This window comes from Dreissena polymorpha, chromosome 5 (assembly GCF_020536995.1).
Source record: "Dreissena polymorpha isolate Duluth1 chromosome 5, UMN_Dpol_1.0, whole genome shotgun sequence".
NCBI classification, from domain to species: domain Eukaryota; kingdom Metazoa; phylum Mollusca; class Bivalvia; order Myida; family Dreissenidae; genus Dreissena; species Dreissena polymorpha.
Window position 1 is genome coordinate 47,271,479 of NC_068359.1, and position 26,287 is coordinate 47,297,765.

Sequence of the window (26,287 nt, forward strand, 5' to 3'; positions counted from 1 at the left end):
GGTAATACCGGAAATATGTTAATACGGAACGGACTGCTTTGGAACATACTTCCCCGCGGCGATTTTAACCCGGCATGGGCAAGCGGGCGTTCGCTTTTAAAAAACACTGGGTGACAATATATCGAGCATCAAAATGACCTTCGACAAATCATCAAATATAAATAGGTCATCTTTAAATCAAATCGAAGCACACGATGTCAGATTTCCACACAATAGTTTTGTATCTCTGGGATAAGGATATAAATCCTTCATTTATCGTGAAATGCAATTCAAAACAAAATGACAACTTTTGTAAACACAAGATATGATTTTTCAGTAACCTCTAAATACACGGTGAATGAGGATTCAAGCGGAGAGGCATTTCACGCATCGAATAAGTTATGATTTATCTTTGTTTAGAATAAGTAAATTACTAGTGGCACTTCATCCATTATAAAACGGTGTTTTTATCTGCATTAAATGGTCTAGATATTTAAATTCCTAATTAATACGCGCATTGACATGTATTTACCTAACGTATCTAGAAGGATGTATGTAGTTCGGGCCAGTATTAGGGCAATTGTGTTTTAAATATTAAAGTTTTCGTTTAAGTGAATTAAATAAAATTTTAAATTGCAAATTGATCACATTATTTTTCTATATATGTATGCGTTCATTTTTTTTTATTTTATTCAAACATTTACATTGAAAGCTGCATATTAAATTATTTCAACGCAAATTGAAAGAAATTAAATAAATATAATCTGACTGATATATTGACTGGAATTAATATTACGGTATGTATTGTGTTCCTAAAGGTGAGAAAAATAGTATATTTTAGGACTTTTGTAATTTTAAGGGAATAATCAGTACAATGTTCTATAATTATTTTCTGAACGGGAAGTAAATTATTATTGATAAAATAATAATAATAATTATTATTATTATACTATATTTTAAACACAAATATGTATATTTATCTAGAATGCATTAAATGAATGAATTAACAAATAAATGCATTTTTACTTCTATTATTTGCTATTTTAAATAAAAATAAGGAGCTTTAGTTAAGTTATTCCCTTATAATTCGAACTGCAACTTTATGGTTATAAGTTTTCTTTTTTCATATATAGAAATTTTTACATTTTTATAATCATTCACAATTTAAACTTATTAAAAATAGATCACAAAGAAATTATTCAAAATAATTTATTACTTATTAACTGCTTCTGTTCAACTCGTTTTGAATTAAAAAAAAACGCGTTTATACTATGTTTCATCAGCTTAAATATTTAATGATGGGATGCAACGACAACACAGGCGAAGGCAAACAAACTCATTATAGTCTGCATATGATAAGACATGTTGTAACTTTTTAGCTCACCTGATTGCTCAGGTGAGCTTTTGTGACCGATCTTTGTCCGTCGTCCGTCCGTCGTCCGTCCGTCCACATTTATTCGTAAACACTTTAGAGGCCACATTTATTGACCTATCTTCATGAAACTTGGTCAGAAGCTTTGTCCCAATGAAATCTCGGTCGAGTTCGAAACCTGGTCGTGCCGGGTCAAAAACTAGGTCAAAAAAAAGAAGAAAAAAACTTGTAAACACTGTAGAAGTCACATTTCATGCCCAATCTTCATGTAACGTTGTCAAAATGTTTGTCTTAATGATATGTTGGTTGTGTTTAAGAGTGGTTCCGGTCCGTTGAAAAACATGGCCGCCAGTGGGCGGGGCAGTTTTCCTTTTATGGCTATAGAGAAACCTTGTAAACACTGTAGAAGTCACAATTTTTGCCCAATCATCATGAAAGTTGGTCAAAACATTGGTTTTATTGATATCTCGGACGAGTTCGAAAATGGTCTAGATCGGTGAAAAAACATGGCCGCCAGTGGGCGGGGCATTTTTCTCTATATGTATATAGTGAAAACATGTGAACACTCTAGAAGTCACATTTTTGGTCAAATTTTCATGAAATTTGGTGAGAACATTTGTTTCCTTGATATGAGAGTTGAGCTCGAAAATGGTTCCGGTCAGTTGAATAACATGGCTGCCGGGGGAGGGCAGGTTTCCGTATTTGGCTATAGATAAACCTTGTAAACACTCTAGAAGTCACAATTTTTGCCCAATCATCATGAAAGTTGGTCAAAACATTGGTTTTATTGATATCTCGGACGAGTTCGAAAATTGTCCAGATCGGTGAAAAAACATGGCCGCCAGTGGGCGGGGCATTTTTCTCTATATGTATATAGTGAAAACATGTGGACACTAGAAGTCACATTTTTGGCACAATTTTCATGAAATTTGGTCAAAACATTTGTTTCCTTGATATGAGAGTTAAGTTCGAAAATGGTTCCGGTCAGTTGAATAACATGGCTGCCAGGATGGGGGGGGGGCAGTTTTCCTTATTTGGCTATAGAGAAACCTTGTAAACACTCTAGAAGTCACAATTTTTGCCCAATCATCATGAAAGTTGGTTTAAACTTTGGTTTTATTGATATCTCGAACGAGTTCGAAAATGGTCCAGATCGGTGATCAACATGGCCGCCAGTGGGCGGGGCATTTTCTCTATATGTACATAGTGAAAACACCTGAACACTCTAGAAAACACATTTTTGGCCCAATTTTCGTGAAATTTGGTGAGAACATTTGTTTCCTTGATATGAGAGTCGAGTTCGCAAATGTTTCCGGTCAGTTGAATAATATGGCTGCCGGGGGGGGGGGGGAGTTTTCCTTATTTGGCTATAGAAAAACCTTGTAAACACTCTAGAAGTCACATTTTTTCGCCCAATAATCATGAAAGTTGGTCAAAACATTGGTTTTATTGATATCTCGGACGAGTTTGAAAATGGTTCAGATCGGTGAAAAAACATGGCCGCCAGTGGGCGGGGCATTTTTCTCCATATGTATATAGCGAAAACATGTGAACACTCTAGAAGTCACATTTTTGGCCCAATTTTCATGAAATTTGGTCAGAACATTTGTTTCCTTGATATGAGAGTTGAGTTTGAAAATGGTTCCGGTCAGTTGAATAACATGGCTGCCGGTGGGGGGGGGGGCAGTTTTCTCATATTTATATAGTAAAAAGAGCTTGTGAACACTCTAGAAGTCACATTTTTTGCCCAATCATTATGAAACTTGGTGAAAAGATTGGTTTTATATATATCACATAATTAATGCCATAATTATTGCCGTTAGATTGTCCAAATTTTCATTATATTATACAAAATCCTTGTAAACACTATAGAGGTCACAATTTTGTTTCAGATTTTATGAATCTTGGTCAGCAAAGTTTGATGTAAGGTAAGCGGGTCAACTCAAAATATAGGTCACCAGGTCAAATCTTACAAAAACAAAGTCACTCCAAATGGTTCAATATGATGAAATTTGACCAGGATGTTTGTCTGGACAATATGTAGGTCAAGTTTGACGTTTGGTAAAGATTGAATGAACCGACTCCTCTCAGGTGAGCGAACTAGGGCCATCTTGGCCCTCTTGTTTCATTTAACTGATTGGTGGCATTAAACCATTGATAAATGGCGTTAATTAAAATCATATCATACTTTTTGACATTATTGTCGTGCAAGTAATCTTTTGAAACTCCGAATTCAGTGCGAATAAACAAGAGTATTTCGTAAGGTATCATCACCTTATAAGATAATCACAGCTATAAATCGTTTAAGCATTTAAACTAAAATACGTCAATCGCACATAAGGTTTTCTGAGCTAGTGGATATACGCTATAAATTGGATATCAAGTTAAACAATATTTCATCGCATAATAAACCATTTGATATTGGGCTTATTGAGTTTTTGTTAATTTGCAAATTCCATCTTTGCATTTCTTTGCCAACGAAGCCTGCACACACTTCTCGGTTTGATTGGCCACTGGTTTTGCGTTGTTCGCACTGCGCATGTTCATCGCACGTCATTAAAATACTTACGCAACAAATATTTCTTTTCTTTAGTCTTCTTTTTATAACAATATAGGTAATAAGAAGCAGCTTAACAAAACCAAAAAGAATAACAGAAGTATCAACCGAACTTAAATGCTGAGAAATGAGCACCATGTTGGGAATAAGAGTGGTCATCCTCACCATTTTGTGTTCGATTGGTGAACGGTGTAGTGTGTATGCAACAACTACGACTACAGCGACTACAGCGACACCAACGACCCCACCACCAACAACAAAGGACTCGCAGACTGGCTCCGGTCAAAACTCGACAACAGTGATCATGACAAGTGTCTCGGTCACAACGGCTGATCATAAACTGACTTGCCCAGAACCAAAGCCGATCATTGGAGGCGCTATCATATCTAACGGACCTTACTACGCAAACGTAACGAAAGTGGTGTTCGATTGTTTCTCTGGTTATTGGATGAGCGGAACCAGCAGTGTTTTGTGCTCTCCAGGGGGAACTTGGGACCTCAACTTAACACAATGTGTGCCGATAAATAACCAGCCTTACGTGCACACTGAACTTACAATCCAGAACGAAAGTCAAGGTATGCTAAATAGCAAGCAACTAATTTAAAGACGAATGGTTAAATGACTGTACCTTGATTTAGTCTAGACTCTGTGAGCATTTAAGGCGCATTAATGTTAATCGAAGGAAGCACGTTTTAGTCAATACTTAGATACCTTTTTACTTGTAAAATCTTGGGACATATTGTGTGTCCACTATTCGTTTCTTATAATAACTAGTCTTCTCCTTCACGTTTGTTTAAGTGTTGCCCTACTGGTTGATGATAGTGCTGTGTGTAACCTTCGGTCTCCTGTGTCTTCTACTGCTAGCCTGTGTGGTGGCGCTGTGCATGAAGATGTGTGGGTAAGACGAAATACAAGTCTATGAGTGGTAACATTATGTACGTATAAATACCATTTTTGTCAGCAAACCGAACGCTGCAGTAAATTCAGAATATAAATACAAAGTAATAATACATATCATATGACCGTAACATTGGGGTTTGATATCAGAAATTTGCCATTATGATGTCGTCCAGTCCCAAACGCATATGCATCAGCTTTCAGATTTCCTGAACAATTGCTTCATTTGGTACACGGGTTTATTAAACACAAATGGAAACGCGTCTAATTCTGTGTCTGAATAATTTATCACTTGATTACAATATTTGACGGTTTTTTTCTGCATTTTTTATTGTTACTTGACACGTCACATGCAAACAGTTTACTGTTTTAATTGCAAATAACGTTTAAATATTATATAAAAGTTAAATGTTACATTCAGACGCAATGTCATTTTAACACTGTACATAGTATCATTATTGAAATTCTTATAATTTAATTTACAATTAATACAAAATACTAATTCACCCTGCTTTTTGCTCAACGTTTGTCTGATATGCCGTTATTTCATGGTAATCCCAGTTATACAAGTGTTTATGTTGTGCGACCCTGTATTGTATAGATACGAAATCACTTGTCTCAATGTGTTGTGCGACTTGTCCTTGTATTGGCCAGAAAATAAATGCTGCCACTTGCTTCAATTCGAATATAAGCGGACATATCTCTCCGTAATGTCGGTCAGTCTTATTGCTCCTCTTTTGGTTGCAGATGTTGCCACTTGCTTTTATTCGAATGCAAGCGGACGTATCTATCCGTAATGTCGGTCAGTCTTATTGCTCCTCTTTAGGTTGCAGATGTTGCCACTTGCTTCAATTCGAATGTAAGCGGACATATCACTCCGTTATGTCGGTCAGTCTTATTGCTCCTCTTTTGGTTGCAGATGTTGCCACTTGCTTCTATTCGAATGCAAGCGGACGTATCTATCCGTAATGTCGGTCAGTCTTATTGCTCCTCTTTAGGTTGCAGATGTTGCCACTTGCTTCAATTCGAATGTAAGCGGACATATCACTCCGTTATGTCGGTCAGTCTTATTGCTCCTCTTTAGGTTGCAGATGTTGCCACTTGCTTCTATTCGAATGCAAGCGGACGTATCTATCCGTAATGTCGGTCAGTCTTATTGCTCCTCTTTAGGTTGCAGATGTTGCCACTTGCTTCAATTCGAATGTAAGCGGACATAGCACTCCGTTATGTCGGTCAGTCTTATTGCTCCTCTTTTGGTTGCAGATGTTGCCACTTGCTTCAATTCGAATGTAAGCGGACATATCACTCCGTTATGTCGGTCAGTCTTATTGCTCCTCTTTTGGTTGCAGATGTTGCCACTTGCTTCAATTCGAATGCAAGCGGACATATCACTCCGTTATGTCGGTCAGTCTTATTGCTCCTCTTTTGGTTGCAGATGTTGCCACTTGCTTCACTTCAAATGCAGGCGGATGTATCTCTCCGTAATGCCGGTCAGTCGTATTGCAACTCTTTTGGTTGCATATGTTGCCACTTGCTTCAATTCGAATGCAAGCGGACATATCTCTCCGTAATGTCGGTCAGTCTTATTGTTCCTTTTGGTTGCAGATGTTGCCACGTGCTTCACTTCAAATGCAGGCGGATGTATCTCTCCGTAATGCCGGTCAGTCGAATTGCAACTCTTTTGGTTGCATATGTTGCCACTTGCTTCAATTCGAATGCAAGCGGACGTATCTCTCCGTAATGTCGGTCAGTCTTATTGTTCCTTTTGGTTGCAGATGTTGGCAACTGCGTTGCTGCAAGACAAGAGTCCTGCATTCTCGCATGTCATGGCAACAAACACCTGACGAAATCATCGTTGAACAACCAAAGGTAAATGTGTATTCATTTATGCTTTGGAAAATAGCACTAAGTATCAAATACGATTTAGTAAAGTATATCCATGTGCATTTATGCATGCTTGTCGTCGGTTAATAGGGGGGCATTTGTTCCAGAACAAATAAATCGATAAATTCAACGATAAAGTTTCTTGAATTAAAAAAGTATATAGCTTAAATTTGTTTTACTCTCACTAGAAATACAATATATTTATCGTATAATTGAGTGTTTCAATAGAAGCTTTGTTTAATCTAATTGTTTCACGGAATATAGATAGTTAACATTTTCATCATTATTTAAGTTTTCAGACAAAAAATATTTCATTGATTTCTAAACATATTGCAAAATGTGATTTATAACATGCATCGATCTAATGGTGTCATTTTTGTTTTAGGTGACACCTCCTATGAACAGCAAGAAGCGTAAAATTTCTGCTGTGAAACCGGATCACGTTTGGATGCCACACAGTCACGAAGTGCGTAATATAAACACGAGCACACAATAATAATGTCAAAACTACAACGCTGACAAGGCGAAAACATCACGACCAAGATGTATAAACAACGAAAACAATGGTTGTACGAAACCCATACTAGTTTATATATGGTTATATGCACATATAATGCCGTCTAAACATTCTCTATAGACTTAAGCCTTTATTTTAACGTACGTGCAAACTCATGCGGTGTGTGATAAAAAGGAATCCATTTTTCTATGCTTTTTTGGTACAAAGTGCTACGTTATTGTTTACTAATACTTGCACCAATTTGGTTTATATGATGAAAGTACATTATATAAAAAACAATTATTATTTCAACTTTGGTCGAGCTTTTGATGTTGCTTGATTTGTTGATTTGTATATTGGTTCTTGTAATTTATTGTAAACTCCTAATTTGCAATTTGAATTTGCATTTTAAGTCATTATTTGCAGTAAATTGTCTGCGCATATGATGTTTTAATTATGCCAAACAATGAACTCATTGTGTTAAGTTTATATGTAAAGACCACTACATGCTTGAATTATCAAATAAACGGATAAATAATCAACATAACTACATGATTGTGTAATATGCATGACCGTCGAATATTGAAATATGAAATAATATTTGCATACGTGATCATAACTTCTTAAATTCGTTAAATCATACATTATAATAAAATTTTCACTTCAATTCAATATTTCTGCTAAAACGTGTGAATAAGTTATCATTATTAACAGAATTTGCATGCGGAAAACAGAGAGAATAGCTACCGCATCGCCGCACCTAATTTGAGGTTTAAAATTGAACAGCAGCTATATAAAATATAAAACGCGTTTCGCCTCATTATAGACATCAATACAAATCGAATTTTTTATACAAGTTATAAGCATTTTAAACACATACTAACTTTCATAACTTTTTACAAATTAATTTACATTTTTTGTTTGTCGTGAAAACCAACCAATGCATTTAAGTTTAATGCAATACGATTTACTCCACTAGCTATTTTGTTACCTAAAATGAAAGACGGACGGATCCCATGCAGAGCCATATGTAAAAAATGGCGGAGAAAACAATCCAAAATTGAATCCAGCATGCAGGTGCGTACGAACTAACCACAATTTGAACTTAGTGTATATACTATCAAGCGATTAATTATTTTTTCATTACCTCACAGAAAGGCGGTTACGTGTTTTTTAGTCAATTGAATGTTTGTCTTACTTGTAATTTGTAAAATGGAAGCAGTATTGAAGTGTTAAATGTCTAACTGCGAAGAAAATATTTTGATGTACCTTGTGTGGTTAGATTTTTTGTCAAAAACAATTCTGGAATAATTGTATCATTCTGCTTTATGGTCCGGTTATACGGAAAAATCGGATTAATGAATATATCAAGGAACAAGGCGATTCGTTTTACAAAAACGGTCCTCGAAATGTGTCCACTCTGTGCATTGTAACAGCGCCGCTTTGTTTAAATTTCATTCTAACAAGACCAATTCATAATTCGTTATGTTATGTCAAGTGAATGTCCCTTTTTATCTTTAACTATTGATACAATCTGCAAGTGTGCCAATATCGATGTCTTTTTATAATTCATTGCTTTCAGCTGGCTGCTATCGCCCAAATACATCATTTACTATAATTGCTAACGGGATTGTACAGAAAGTTATGACAATATTCATACAAAAAGTGTAAACGGTTGGCGTGCAACAGCGCGACAATTTAGCAATGGATTAATATGATAGTTTTTTTTTTGCCTTAAGTATTAATTTTAATTGACAAATATAGTTTATTTAGCTTATTTTTTCAAAATGAAATTAAACATATTTGCTTATCAACTTGAATAAAGCTTACAGGAGCACAAGGCCGTGTCTACCTCAATGTTCCTCTTTAGACGTGTACATATTTATAATTTTTCGAATAACTGCATTGTCAAGCATCAACCACTGAGTATAATAAAATAATACTAAAAACAATTATATAAAACATACACTGTAGATACATCAAAGGTTTCTTTTGTAAATTGTTATTGTAATTATTAAAAATAGAGTTTTCCACGTCAGGGGACCTTTTCACGTTTTGATAATTTGACTACATTGAAAAAACACATAGATATATAGAAAATATAAAGATTTTAGAAAAAAATCTAAAAGTTATTAGTTTCATGTGACAAATCAGTAATGTCTTATGCTCATTACCGCATCGATAGAACATACCTGTGCCAGTCATTGATTGTGTTTATTTGTACTTGTATTCTTAAATGACTTTTGTATGATATATATTGTTATACACGTATTAACGCGACGGAAAATGTTTAAAATGTCTGTCTTTCTGTTTGTCTGTTTGTCTGTCTGTATGTATGTCTGTCTGTCCGCCCATCGGTCCGTCAGTCGGTCTGTTTGTATGTCTGCTCAACGAAATGTCCAAACAGTCGGCAATATTCACAAGACCTTTTCGTTCTTATTAAACATTTGCCTTTTCAGACTTTGTCGTGCGAGTTATTGTCGATTATTGATGTCCAATTTTGACCATTAAAGCACGAAAGGTTAAGCGTTAGGAAATATAATTCTCGCATTTAAACAAATCAACCGAAAGCAATTTTAAGCAGCGATTGTACTGTATTAATTACATTAAAGATCCGTAAACACTGCCCAATGCTATTATGTTAATACAATCTCAAATCAGCAATAAGTTCCATACGAAGGTTCCTTACAATGGGAAGACCATAAAACAAGTAAAATTGGTGTCAAAACATGAAAATACAAACATTCTGCATCTTTTAAGCATCTAAAAATCGTTTCACGACGTCATCTTGTTTCTATTTGCGTACGATTCAGGATCAGATTCATTCGGTTTGCGTTACTTTGCATTATTTTTACAAGCTATCACATAAACATGCGGCATCCGTCATCAAATTCCGAACTTCAATTGTGTTTGACATAAAAAAGAGCATCTCGTATCTCGTTAAATCAATGTTACCAGACCAAATCTAGCGTTGAAATTTTGGATATTGCTGTAAGGAACACTGAATTGATATGAGTTAACTTTATTTTACGAAGTATTTGTTGATTTTTAGCAGTTACGGATCTTTGATAGAGGCGCGCCAAACTAGAGATAATGGCAGATATTTTTTTTAGATTATAAAACAAGCATTACATACACTAACTCATAACAAGAGCATAATATTGCATACATTAAAAATGATTTAAAAAATAGAAATACAATAAATATAAACGGCTGACACTTATGCGAGATACTGCTAATGGAAATTTAGAATTTCATCATTTGTATTTTTTTTCTTCTACTATACTGTACTGTATCTTACTGTCATCTTTATCATATTAAACCAAATAAAACCATGGGTGTCAGCATACTCCAGTGTATTCGGGATGATTCGGGATCGTATCGAAAACTAAAAGAATTAACATGGATCCAACAACTCGAAACAGAGGTTCCCAATGGACTGAATACGAAATCAACCTCCGAAATATTATGGCAACAATATAGACAGTGAAATTAAACGTCAGAGGCTGAGGCATGTATTTTATCACAAAAACAATATTCAATTAATAAAAATAATTCAATTGTCAATAATATGATGATGATAACTATTTTGAAGTCTTAATAATTATAATTAATGTGATGATATAGTTAGATTACGATGATGATGATGTTGATCATAGTGATGATGATGATGATGGTGATGATGATGATGATGATAAGTTTAATGATAATGAAGTTTGGTAGTGTTGTTATTATTAATAGTATATCATTATTTTGATTATAATTATTATTAATAAAATAGTTATTAATGTTAGTATTATATCACAAACATGTATTATCGTTTTAAGCAGTAGTATAGTTATAATTTTGATAATTGATTTATTATTAAAATAAATTCAGTTTTTATTAATTTAATTACTTTAATCATTTGTTGTATGTTTTGCAAGTAGTAAAATACATGTGTTTTTATAATAATGATACTTGTCATTATGCTATGTTAATGACATTTTTAATACAATTATTGATCTCATTATTATTATTTATATTTTTATTTGTATTATTATTATTGTTGGTCATTATTATTATTATTATTATCTAGTTTTGCATAATTAGTTTATGATTAATTATCTCATAATAGGAATATTTATATTTTCATTATCAGTATTGCTGTTACAGTGAATTTTACATGCATGTGTTTCTGGCGCTAATAAGCGTCACTGCGTTTTAACGTCATGACGTCATTTCCTGTTTATTTGTTTTTTGACGTCATTTTATAATTGTTTTTGTTGAGAAATAGAAAGAAAATGTAGTTAATTTGTTAAAACAAACTTTGAGAAAGCCTATTAAGGCGAAATATATCAGAAAAGAGTGGAATTTCTTCTGTGCAAATAAACTTTGATAAAAATATGTTCATCTGTTTGGAAAACATTACCCGAACAAATTAGATATGTTTTCTGATCACATGGACCTGGCTCGCTTCGCTGTATTAATGTTTTTATCAAATGTTATAACCTGTTTCCCATGTAATACAACCATTACATATTTTTTTATATTACACACGTGTAATACAACGTTTTTAAGCGTTTTCATTGGCTTAGTTTTCGTTTATTGACCATTCGCATGTTGTTATTTTGCTGAAATGACGTTGCAACGTCAAATGACGTCACAAAATGTAAACAACATTCGGGATTTATCATTATGTTTGCGTAAATATGTATTTAATTTGCTGATTTAAAAGCATGTGATAATAAAGATCTGACACTCGTTGTCATAGCATACCATAGTTTATTAAACTCGTCCAGGAAATTCGTTAGTAAGCTCGCCAAAGACTCGCTTACTAACAAAATTCCAGAACTCGTTTAATAAAATATGGTATGATATGACAACTCGTGCCAGATCCTATGTGTATTAGGAAATTGCATTACTTATGTATCCACTTTATATTTATATATTATTTTGTCTATATTTTATGCAAAACAAATCAATCAATTAAACAGCTTTCGGGTAATTTATCTACGTATAATGCGAATTTTATAATATAATCTGAAACAGTATAAAATGGCAGAGCATAATCTATAATTTTGTACAATATATAATAAATAAAAATAAAATAAAATAAAAAATAAAAAGAAATAATATAATATAGTATGATATATTAAACCATAATAAAATTTAATAAATGTTATTAGCCTTTATCTGATGAACCAAAAGATTTAATAGTACTTTAACGGTTGATTCATTCATGTGTAGACATCATTAATTATTCCTTTTGTTTTACATTAAAGTTCGAAAAACGTTTCTCTAGACAACGAACTTTTATTTAAACACTTCGTCATAGCATAGCTTTCCTCATATGTATCATGTTAATCCGATTAATGTCAAGATCAAGTTAATATAATAAATATTCAAGGTACATTTGTGCATTCAATATCGCAACAGAATAAATCTTGACCTTATATATAGGTGACAATATATCTATTCTCGGAATGACTTTCTGCAAGTCATGAAATATAAAAAGGTCAATTTTAAATAACATAGTCTATGTTATTTAAAGTTGAACTTTCATAGAATCACACATAATCAGATTTCCAAACGAAGGCTGGGTATCTCGGGAATACGGACTTAAATCTAACCTTTTTCCATTCAAAAACAAGATTACACTTTTTGTAAACACAAGATACAATTTTCAATAACCTCTAAATACCCAGAGAATACGGGTTCAAGCCAAGTGACACTTCACAAATTGAATGAGTTGTGATTTATCTTGGTTTAAAACAAGTAGATTACAAGTGGCATTTGATTCAGTCTAAAGTGGTATTTTTATCTGTATTAAACTGTCTACATATTTAAATTCATAATTAATACGCGCATTGACATCCTAACGTATCTAGAAGGTTGTATGTAGTTCGGGCCAGTATTCGGACAATTTTGCTCCTACTAGCATGGTGTCAGTTGTTGTGTCCTAATAATATATAAGCGTACGCATACAGTTACAATAAAAGCTGCTTATTCAAGTATTTCAACACAAATTCGAAGACAATAAATAAATGAAGTCTTACTGATATTGGAATTAAGATTATGGTATATATTGTTCCGATAAAGGTGTGAAAACGAGATACTTTTAAGACTTTAAGACTTTTGTAATTTTAAGGGAATAATCACTACACTGTCCAATAATAATTTGCTTTGCGAAAACTACAATATTATTGATATAATAATAATAATAATAATAATAATAATAATAATAATAATAATAATAATAATAATAATAATAATAATAATTGCTATATGTATATTTATCTAGTATGCAATGACTGAATGAATTAATAAATAAATGCAGATTTTTAAAAATTGCATTGGTTGTTTTTTGCAATAAAAATTCAGAGCTTCAGTTATGTAATTCTCTGATAACACGCACTGCAACTTTGTGGTTACAAGTTTTCTTTTTCCATATATTGAAATGTTTAACATGTTAATATTCATTCACAATTTAAACTTATTAAAAAAAAATAAATCACAAAGAAATAATTCAATATAGTTTATTACTTATTAACTGCTTCTTTTCAACCCGTTTTGAATGGAAAAATCTTAGTGTTTATTCAATGTTTCATGCGTTAAATATTTAAAGATGTAATGCAACGACAACCAAGGCGAAGGAAAACAAACCCAATATAATCTGCATATATATAATAAAACATGTCGTTACCTTTTTCATTCAAGACGTAACTGATTGGTCGTATGAAGCCAATGATAAATAGAGTTAATATAAATCATATCATATTTTTCGACGTTATTGCCGAGCAAGTAATCTGTTGAAATTGCCGTAAGAAGTGCGAATAAACAAGAGCATTTCGGAAGGTATCATCACCTTTTAAGATAATCACAGCTATTAAACGTTGAAGCACTTAAACTAAAATACGTAAATCGCACATAAGGTATTCTGAGCTAGTTGATATACGCTATAAATTGGATATCCAGTTCAAAAGTATTTCATCGTATAATGAACCATTTGAAAGAGGGCTTATTGAGTTGTTGATAAATTGAAAATTCCATCTTTGCATTTCATTGCCAACGAAGCCTGCACACAAGTCTCGGTTTGATTGGCCACTGGGTTTGCGTTGTTCGCATTGCGCATGTGCATCACACGTCAGTACAATACTTACGCAACAAATATATTTTGTTTAAAGTCTACATTTAATTCAATAATAAGGTGGTAAGGAGCGGATTAAAAACAAAAGTTGAAGCATAACAGAAAAATCAACCAAATTTAAATGCTAGGAAATTAACACCATGTTGAGAATAAGAGTGTTCACCCTCACCATTTTGTGTTTGATTGGTGAAAGGTGTAGTGTGTATGCAACAACTACGGGTACAGCGACACCAACGACCCCACCAACAACAACATCGGCCTCGCAGAATGGTTCTACCGGGCAAACACTGACTACAGAGATCATGACGAGAGTACCCTTCACAACGGCTGACCATATGAGATGCCCAGAACCAAAGCCCATCACTGGAGGAGCCGTCATCTCTAACGGACCTTACTACGCAAACTTAACGAAAGTGGTGTTCGATTGCTTCTCTGGTTATTCAATGAGCGGACCCAGCAGTGTTTTGTGCTCTCCAGGGGGAACTTGGGACCTCAACTCAACACAATGTGTGCCGATAAACAACCAGCCTCACGTGGACACTGATGTTACCATCCAGAACGAAAGTCAAGGTATGCACAATAATATGCAGCTCATTTGAAGACGAATGGTTGCATAACTGTATATTGATTTAAAGGGGCCTTTTCACAGATGTTTGCAAGTGTTGAAGTTTGTCATTAAATGCTTTATATTGATAAATGTTAACATTGGATCTTAAACGTTCCATTAAAAAAAACAAGAATTAAATTAAAGAAAGAAAAAAGTAACCCTCAACTTCCTGGGCTCGAACCACTGACCTCTGGAGTAGAAGTCTATCGCTTAGACCACTCGGCTATCCGTGCTCATCCAATGTACAATGTATTTTATACTTTAAATAAGCAATCTTCGTAGTATTACAAAATATAACGACAACAACAGGACGCTCGAAATTATTCAATCGTTGCGCGTTGCAACGATTTATAATATTCAGGTTTTTTAATCGTCAAAAGATGCAAATAATGGATATTGTATAGCATGGTTAATTTGCAGTATTACTTTACAAATATCATAACTACAACGAAATTCTACGAATCTGAAACTTTTTTAAAATAATTTTGTCAATTTACCAAAACGTGAAAAGGCCCCTTTGATCACTACACTCTGAGCCTTTAAGGCTCTTTCATTTTAATCGAAGGATGCCCATTTTACTCAATATTTCGATAACTTTTTTCATGTGAAATTGTTTGACCTAATTTTTGTCAACTATTCATTTCTTATGATTACTAGTTTGTTCCTTCACGTTTGTTTAAGTGTTGCCCTTCTGGTTGATGATAGTGCTGTGTGTAACCTTCGGTCTCCTGTGTCTTCTACTGTTAGCCTGTGTGGTGGCGCTGTGCATGAAGATGTGTGGGTAAGACGAAATACACGTTTATGAGTGGTGGCATATGTACTTATAAATACCATTTTTGTCAGCAAGCCGACATCTGCAGTAAATTCAGAATATAACTACAAAAGTAATAATGCATATCATTTGGCCGAAACATTGGGGTATGATTTCAGAAATTTGCCCATATGATATCTCCCGGTCACAAACGTATTTGCATCAGCTTTTCGATTTCCTGAACAATTGCTTCATTTGACACACGGGTTATTGGAAACAAGGCAAATGGAAACGTGTCTTAGTCTTTTCTGAATCATTTATAATTAAATATTTGATTGCAATATTTGACGGTTTATTTTTCAGCTTTTTAAGTTTTACTGGAAACGTCACATGGAACAGTTAACGATTTTTATTGGAACTAATGTTTAAATATTATATAACAGTGAAATATAACACTTAGGCTCAATGTCATTTTAACACTGTACATAGTATCACTATTGAAATTCTAATAATTGAATTAACAAATAATACAAAATACTAATTGATCCTGCTTTTTGCTCAACGATTGTTTCATATGCCGTTCTTGCGTGGTAATCCCAGTTATATAAGTGTATATGTTGTGCGACCCTGGATTGTTAAGATACTAAATCACTTGTCTCAATGTGTTGTTCGAATTGTAATGGTATTGGCTAGCAATAAAAATGTTGCCACTTGCTTCAATTAAAAGCTAACCGAACGTATCTCTCCGTAATGTCGGTCAGTCTTATTGACTCCTCTTTTGGTTGCAGATGTTGGCAACTGCGTTGCTGCAAGACACGAGTCCTGCATTCCCGCAGCTCGTGGCAACAAACACCTGACGAAATCATCGTTAGAACATCAAAGGTAAATGTGTTTTCATTCATGCTTTGGAAAAGAGCACTAAGTATCAAATAAGATTATGTAAAGTATACATATATGTGCATGTATGTATGCTTGTCGTCGGTTAATAGAGGGGCATTATTTCCAGACCAAATAAATAAATAAATTCAACGATAAAGTTTCTTGAATTAAAAATGGATATAGCTTAAGTTTTACTATCACTAGAGAGACTACAATATATCTATCACATAATCGAGCGTTTCAATAGTGACTTTGTATCAACTAATTGTTTCACGGAATACAGATATTTTATATTTTCATGATTATTTTAATTTACAGACAAACGAAATAGTTAATTGTTTTTAAACAGATTGCAAAATGTGATTTATAACATGCACCGATCTAATGGTGTCATTTTTGTTTTAGGTGACACCTCATACGAACGGAACGAAGCGTAAAATTTCTGCTTTGAAACCAGATCACACTTGGATGCCACACACTCACGAAGTGCGCAATATAAACACGAGCACACAATAACAATGTCAAAACTACAACGCCGAAAGGCGAAAACGTCCCGACAAAGATGTATAAAGAACGAAAACAATGGTTGCACAAAACCATTACTAGTTCATATATGGTTATATGGACATACAATGCCGTTTCAATATTTTCTATGGACTTAAGTCTTTTTTAACGTACTAGCACAATAATTTTTTATGTAGCTTGATTTGTTGATTTGTATATTGGTTCTTGTTATTTATTGTAAATCCCTATTTTACTGTTTGTGTTTGCATGCTAACTAATTACAGAACAGCCAATAGTATGCGCATATGATGTTTTGATTTTTTCAAACAATGAACCAATTGTGTTAACTTTCTATGTAAGGACCACTACATGCTTGAATTATCAAATAAACGGATAAATAATCAACATACTTTCATGATTGAGTAATATGCATGACCGTCGAATATTGATAATAGAAATAATATTTGCATACGTGATCATAACTTCTTAAATAAGTTACAGTTAACAGTTTATTTAGCTTTTTTCAAAATGAAAATCAACATATTTGCTTATCAACTTTAATAAAGCTTTCAGGAACATAAGGCTGTGTCTTCCTCAATGTTCCTCTTGAGACGTGTACATATTTATTAATTTTCGAATAACAGTATTGTCAAGCATCAACCACTGACTATAATAAAAGTCTGTCTGTCTGTCTGTCCGTCCGTCCGACCGTCCGCCCGCCCGCCCGCCCGCCTGTCCGTCCGTCGGTCCGTCTGACTGTCTGTCTGTATGTCTGCTCAACGAAAAGTCCAAACAGTCGGCACTATTCACAAGACATTTGCCTTTTCAGACTTTGTCGTGCGAGTTATTGTCGATGTATTGATGTCCAATTTAGACCATTTTAAGTATGATAGGTTAAGCATTAGGAAATATAATTCTCGTATTTAAACAAATCAGCCACACGTAATTTTAAGCAGCGATTGCACTGTATAAATTACATTGAAGATCCGTAAACACTGCCAAATGCTATTATGCTGTATGTAAACTCAGCACAACAAAAAGTTCCATACGAAGGTTCCTTACAATAGAAAGACCCTAAAACAAGTAAAATTGGTGTCAAAACATAAAAATACAAACATTCTGCATCTTTGAAGGATATAAAAATCGAGTCACGACGTCATCTTGTTTCGTTTTACGTAAGAGTAAGGATCAGATTCATTCGATTTGTGTTAATTTGCATTATGTATGCAAGCTATTCCAAAAATCTGCAGCGTCCGTCATCAAATCCCGAACTTCAACTGTGTTTATAATGAAAATAAGTAGTTTGTATCTCGTTTAAGTTCATGTTACCAGACTAAATCTTGCGTTGAAATTTTGGATATTGCTATAAGGAAATCTGAATTGCTATGGGTTTTCTTTATTTTACAAAGTAGTCGTTGTTTTTGAGCAGTTACGGATCTTTGAAAGAGGCGCGCCAAACTAGAGACAACGGCAAATAGATTTTTATAAATTCAAAAAAGAGCATTACACACACTTACTCATAACAAGTGTAATTATATGCATATAATTTAAAATTTTATATTGAACAAGAAATACAAGAAATATTAACGGTTGACATGAAATTGCTTATCAGAGATACTGCTAATGAAAATTTACAATTTCACCCTTAATATGTTTTTCTTCTATTATACAGTAATCTTACTGTTATCTTTATCATATGCAAACCAAATAAACTTTGATAAAAATATGGTCCTCTGTTCGGATAACATTACCAGAACAAATTGTATATGTTTTCTGATCACATGGAACTGGTTCGCTTCGCTGTATTAATGTTTGTATATGTTATTGCATTCATTTGTTATCCACTTTATATTTATATATTATTTTGTCTCTATTTTATGCAATACAAATCAATCAATTCAGCAGCTATCTAGTAATTTATCTACGTAAAATACGATTTTTTATAATCTAACAAACTATAAAATTACATAAAATAATATATAATTTATTACATTATATTATATTATATTATAAAATGTACTAAAAATATTAAACATAAGCCTTTATTTGTTTCCGCTATAGTGGAATTTGCGGGATTGGAGCCGCTTCTGTAGTGATAATTTGAAATGAATGTATATAGATACCTTATTTACGTGTAACATCATTTGGTAATAAATAGTGTGTGGTGAACCAGCAGATTTAGTGGTACCTTAACGGTTGAGACATTTATTGGTGGACATCATTCATTATTCCTTTTGTTTTACATTAATTAAAAAAAGTTTCTCTAGACAACGCATATTATTTAACCAGGCAGTCCGTCATAGCATGGCTCTCCTCACGTGTATCATGTTAATCCCATTAATGTCAAAACCAAGTTTTTATAGAATATATATTCAAGTTACCTTTGTGCATTCAATATCGCATAAGAATAAATCTTGACATTACATATCTATACGAGTAATACACTGGTGTCATGTGACAATATATCTATCATCGAAGTGACCTTCAAGTCATGACATTTGATAAGGTCAAGTTGAAATCACATAGAATCACACATATTCAGATTTCCAAACGAGGGCTTGGTATATCGGTTATAGGGACTTAAATCCTTCCTTTTTCATGAAAGGCCATTCAAAAACAAGTTAACACATTTTGTAAACACAAGATACAAATTTCAGTTACCTCTAAATACCCAGTGAATAAGAGTTCAAGCGAAGTGCCATCTCACGAATCGAATGAGTTATGATATATCTTGATTTAGATCAAGTCAATTACAAGTGACAATTGAGCCAGTCTAAATAAGCGGTGTTTTTATCTGCATTTAACGGTCTAGATATTTAAATTTATAATTAATTCACGCACTGACATGTATTTACCTAACGTATCTAGAAGGGTGTATGTAGTTCGGGCCAGTATAAGGACATTTGTGCTCCTACTAACATGTTGTCAGTTATTGTGTTGTAATAATATATACAGTCGTGTTGTGCATTCGGAAGTTGTTTCTTTTTCGTTTTAAGCTGTTTTATTGTGTTTTTAATGTTAAAGTTTTCACTACTGGTTAATTTTAAATTCCAAATTAATAAAATAAGTATGCGTTTATCAATTCATTCAATCATTTACAATGAAAGCTGCTTATTTAAGTATGACAACGCAAATTCGAAGACATTAAACAAATACAATCTTACTGATTTTAGAATTAATTTTATGGTATTAAGTGTGCGGATAAAGGTGTGAAAAAAGATATACTTTTATGACTTTTGTAATTTTATGAGAATAATCACTACAATGTCAAAAAAATATTTGCTGCAAGAAAACAACATTATTATTGATACAATAATAACAATAATACTACTACTAATTACAATAATAATAATAATAATAATACGAATTATGATGATGATGATTGATGATAATGATGATGGTGGTGGTGGTGGTGGTGATGATGATGATGATAATGCTGCTGCTGATGATGATTATGATGATACTACTACTACTACTACTACTACTACTTCTACTACTACTACTACTACTACTATTACTACTACAGCTACTACTACTACTACTACTATTACTACTACTACTACTACTACCACTACTACTACTACTACTACTACTACTACTTCTACTACTACTACTACTACTACTACTTTTACTACTACTACTACTACTACTACTACTTCTACTACTACTACTACTACTACTACTACTACTACTACTACTACTACTACTACTACTACTACTACTAATGATAATAATAATTATAATAATAATAATATTATTATGAGATTATTATTATTATTATTATTATTACTCTATTGTTTTATTTTTTATTATTATTATATATTTTAAACAAAATTAGGTATATTTATATAGAATGCAATAAATGAATTAATTTACAAATAAATGCAGATTTTTTTTACTTCTATTGTTTGCATATTAAAACAAAAATACAGAGCTTCAGTTATGTTATTCCCTTATAATATGTACTGCAACTTTGTGGTCAGAAGTTTTCTTCTTCATGTTTAGATTTTTATTTTATTTTGATAAGAATAAACCATCTAAACTTAATAAGAAAACATAAATCACAAAGAAAATATTCAATATAATATATATCTTATTAACTACTTCTTTTCAACCCGTTGTGAATGGATTTTTTTAAAGTGTTTATACTATGTTAAATGCGTTAAAATAGTTAATGATGTAATGCAATGACAACAAAGGCGAAGGCAAACAATCTCAATATAATCTGCATATGATAAAACATGTTACTTTTTTCATTCAAGACGTAACTGATTGGTCGCATCAAACCAATGATATATTACGTTAATTTAAATCATATCATACTTGTCGACGTTATTACCCTGCAATTAATCTGTTGAAATTTCCGTAAGCAGTGCGAATAATCAAGAGCATTTCGTAAGGTATCATCACTTTTTAAGATAACCACAGGTATTAAACGTTGAAGCACTTACACTAAAATACGTCAATCGCACATATGGCATGTTGAGCTAGTGGATATACGGTAAATAAATTGGATAAGCAGTTCAAAAGTATTTCATCGTATAATAAACCCTTTGATTGAGGGCTTATTGAGTTGTTAATTTGCAAATTCCACCTTTGCATATCATTTCCAACGAAGCCTGCACACAAGTCTCGGTTTGATTGGCCACTGGTTTGCGTTGTTCGCATTGCGCATGTGCATCGCACTTCAGTACAATACTTACGCAACACATATTTCTTTTTTATGGCCACAATTTTATTTACTATAAAGGTGATAAGGAGCGGCTTAACAACACCATTTGAAGAATAACAGAAGTATCAACCGAACTTAAATGAGCACCATGATGGGAATAAGAGTGTTTATCCTCACCATTTTGTGTTTGATTGGTGAACGGTGGAGTGTGTATGCCACAACTACGACTTCAGCGACTACAACTACCCTTCCTACGACAACATCGGCCTCGGAGACTGGTTCTACCGGGCAAATACTGACAACAGTGATCATGACCAGTGTCTCGGTCACAACGGCTGACCCTATACTGAAATGCCCAGAGCCAAAACCCATCACTGGGGGCGCTATCATATCTAACGGACCTTACTACGCAAACCTAACGAAAGTGGTGTTCGATTGTTTCTCTGGTTTTTCGATGAGCGGACCCAGCAGTGTTTTGTGCTCTCCAAGGGGAACTTGGGACCTAAACTCAACACAATGTGTGCCGATAAACAACCAGCCTCACGTGGACACTGATGTTACCATCCAGAATGAAAGTCAAGGTATGCAAAATAATATGCAGATTATTTAAAGACGAATGGTTGAATAACTGTACATTGATTCAAAGGGGCCTTTTCACAGAATTTGGCAAGTCTTGAAGTTTGTCATTAAATGCTTTATATTGATAAATGTAAACATCGGATCTTAAAGCTCGAGTAAAAAAACAAGAATTAAATTTAAGATAGAAAAAAGAAACCCCCAACTGTGCTCGAGGGACCAATATCGCTTAGACCACTCGGCCATCCATGTTTATTCAATATGCGATGTATTTTACACTTTAAATAAGCAATTCTCGTAGTATTACAAAATATAACGACAACAAGAGAACTCTTCAAATTATTCAATCGTTTCGCGTTGCAACCCTTTATAATTGTCAGGTTTTTAAATCGTAAAAAGATGCATATAATTGATATTTAAGAGCATGGTAACTGTTCAGTATTACTGTTTCCTCACAAATATTTAAACTACAACGAACATCTGCGAATTTGAAACTATTTTTTAATAATTTTGTCAATTTATCAAAACGTGAACAGGCCCTTTAATCACTGCACTGTGAGCTTTAAGGCTCTTTAATTTTAATCGAAGGAAGCCCATTTTAGTCAATATTTCGATACCTTTTTTCATGTGAAATAGTTTGACATATTTTTTTGTCAACTATTCGTTTCTTATGATAACTAGTTTGCTCATTTACGTTTGTTTAAGTGTTGCCCTTCTGGTTGATGATAGCGCTGTGTGTAACCTTCGGTCTCCTGTGTCTGCTACTGCTAGCCTGTGTGGTGGCGCTGTGCATGAAGATTTGTGGGTAAGACGAAATACAAGTTTATGGTCACAATATACTAAAAGATTTCCTTCACAAATTCCATGTAAAAGCAATAATTTTAACAAAAAAATAAAGTCAATTTTTTGCGCATAGAGACCCCCATAACCATACCTTTTCTCGAAGAGCATTCCAAGCCGAATTGATTTAAGCAATAAAAAAGATAGGTCACGCGATATGTAAGAAAGAACTCGACACGAATCAAAAGTCACTGTTTTACGGCTTCTCCCTAGATCACGAGGGTTTCCCGCCATCGTTCAAAGTCTTCAGATCACGAGGGTTTCCCGCCATCGTTCAAAGTCTTATGTAGTCTCCAACCTTCAGATAAAAGAGTGAATTTCTAGTTAACAACACTGTTTTCTCTTCCACATGCACACACAAATATTCTAAAATAAAGTCATGGCAAGTGACCCTACAGAGAACTATGTCTTCAAATAAATGATGTTCATGTTTTTAGAGGGTATAGCATTGCACTCCAAAATTATGTAGTATATTGTAACCTTATGAGTGGTGACATATGTACGTATAAGATGATGTCGTTAATTGACAAACGTATTTGCATCAGCTTTCGGATATCCTGAACCATTGCTTCATTTGGTACACGGGTTATTGGGAACAAGGCAAATGAAACGTGTCTAATTCTTTATCTGAATCATTTATAATTAAATATTTTTTATAATATTTGAAGGGTTTATTTGTGAGCATTTTTTAGTTTTACTTGAAACGTCACATGGAAACAGTTTACGATTTATATTGGAACTAACGTTTTAATATTATATAGAAGTTAACTGTAACACCTAGGCACAATCTCATTGGAACACTGTACATATTATAATTATTGAAATTCTTACAATTGAATAAACAAATTATACAAAATACTAGTGCATCCTGCTTTTTGCTAAACTTTTGTTTCATATGCCGTTCTTTCGTGATAAGCCCAGTTTTATAAGTGTTTGTGTTGTGGGACCCTGAATTGTTTAGATACTTAATCGCTTGGCTCAATGTGTTGTGCGACTTGTCCTTGTATTGGCCAGAACATAAATATTGCCACTTGCTTCAATTCAAATGTAACCGGACGTATCTCTCCATAATGTCGGTCAGTTGCTCATCTTTTGATTGCAGATGTTGGCAACTGCGTTGCTGCAAGACAAGAGTCCTGCATTCCCGCAGGTCGTGGCAACAAACACCTGACGAAATCATCGTTGATACATCAAAGGTAAATGTGTATTCATTCATGCTTTGGAAAAGCGCACTCAGAATCAAATACAATTTAGTAAATGATATATACGTGCATGTATGGATACTTGTATTTGGTTAATTGTGGACCATTTTTTCCAGACAAAATAAATAAATACATTCAACGATAATGTTTATTGAATTAAAAACGGATATAAATGAAATTGTATTCTCACTAGAAACACAACAATAGATCTATCGTATGATCGCGCGTTCCAATAGTGGCTTCGTTTTAACCAAATGTAAAATTGAATTAAGATCATAAGTATATATTTTTATGATTATATGTAAACACAAAAGAAAGTGTTTATCCTCTCATTGATTGCGGATCGCGAAATGTCATTTATAACATTTACCGGTAAAATTATGTCATTGTCGTTTTAGGTGACACCTCAAATAAACGGAACGAGGCGTAAAATTTCTGCAGCGAAGCCGGATCACATTTGGATGCCACACTCTCACGAAGTGCGTAATATAAACACGAGCACAAAATAATGTAAAAAAAGATGCCTACACGGCCAAACGACGCTACAAAAACGTAAAATCATCGGCAACAATTGATTCACGAACCCCATGCTAATAATTAAATGGACAAACAATGACGTAGCAAAATTCCCCATGAAGTTATAGCCTTAATATCGCAAATAGATGCGGTGTGTAATACAAAGTTATCACTGGGCCACGTATCGTGGGTTTTCATACTTATCTTCTTTGTTCAAACGTGCAACGTTCTGTTTTCTAATTTTCTTCGGTATTGTTGTACAAGAATAGAGTACAGTCCATAGAAAACCATTATTGCGTCAACGTTGGTTGAGCTTTTGATGTTGCTCGATTTGTTAATTCGTATATTGGTTCTTTCAAATTAATGCAAATTCCTATTATGTTGTTTGTGTTTGCATGTTTATCAATAACATAGCAGTAAATATTATGCGCATATAATGTTTTGATGTTTTCAAACAATGAACTCTGGTTTTGTATATTTTATTTATTAAGGCCCCATACATGTTTTCATTATGCAAATTAGCAGATAAAGAAATAACATAAATATCAGATTTTATAACATGCAAAACTTATTACGGTAATAATTTTTGCATACGTGATCATAACTTCCTAAAGCTTCCCAAATGCGTCAATGCATAAATTATACTTAAATATTTGCTTTGTTACACATTCAATTTTCTTCTTATGGTGTTAAAAATTGATAATCATAAAAAGAAATTGCATGCAGAAAACAGACAGATAACATACATCATTTATTCATAAAACGACCCATAAAACGATGATAAATGGTATTCAATATACTGTGTGTGTTTCAAAAGAAGACATATTCTTCCTTTCAATTCTGCAAATTTATTTGTATTCCAACAGTCTTTAAATTGATATGAACCGAATTTAAACAAAAATCATAGTGTCGTTCATAATTTGAAGTTTAACATTGAACAACAGCTCGGTAAAATATAAAACGCGTTTAACCTGATCTCAGACATCAATAAAGATCTAAGTAAATTATTAATCTTATTTTTAAATTCAATTTTTTTTTTTTTTTAATTGTCATTGTTGGTTTGTCGTGAAACCCACTTAATGTATTCAAGTTAAAGTGAAAACGATATACTCTACGGGGTATCTTGTTCTTTTAAATAAAATACGGACAGATCCCATTTAAAGCTTTAAGGAGGAATAATTGGAGAAAACAATCCAAAATAAAATCCAGCATGTGAAATGTATGCAAACCTGAAGACTACTTGACAGAATAGCAACTAGATGAATATACAACCAATTGATAAATCCTTGTGTCAGTACCTCGGAAAAACAAGTAGTTATGTTGTATTTATTTAAGTTAATTTGGTTTTACTTGTAATTTGTTAAAAGGAAACATTATCGACGTGTATAATGTATACTAGTAAAGAAAATATAACTGTGTGTGGTCA

General features: G+C 33.3%; 1 protein-coding gene across 3 annotated transcripts; it reads left to right on the top strand.

Moving 5' to 3' along the window:
* Positions 1-395: 395 nt before the first annotated feature.
* Positions 396-26,287, top strand: LOC127832012 (uncharacterized). 3 transcript variants are annotated; one of them, XM_052357143.1, is made up of 6 exons: positions 400-776; positions 3,967-4,097; positions 14,508-14,884; positions 15,603-15,702; positions 16,461-16,554; positions 16,957-17,460. In XM_052357143.1, exons 2-6 carry the CDS (start codon positions 4,036-4,038, stop codon positions 17,065-17,067), a joined length of 744 nt encoding a protein of 247 aa, XP_052213103.1. In that variant the 5' UTR covers positions 400-776; positions 3,967-4,035; the 3' UTR covers positions 17,068-17,460. The 3 variants fall into 3 exon arrangements, with proteins under 3 accessions (XP_052213101.1, XP_052213103.1, XP_052213102.1); XM_052357141.1 differs by lacking the exons at positions 14,508-14,884; positions 15,603-15,702; positions 16,461-16,554; positions 16,957-17,460 and adding exons at positions 4,707-4,806; positions 6,581-6,674; positions 7,075-7,720 and having other exon boundaries at positions 396-776; positions 3,967-4,483; XM_052357142.1 differs by lacking the exons at positions 400-776; positions 3,967-4,097; positions 14,508-14,884; ... (1 more) ...; positions 16,461-16,554; positions 16,957-17,460 and adding exons at positions 21,756-22,308; positions 23,009-23,108; positions 24,246-24,339; positions 24,744-26,287.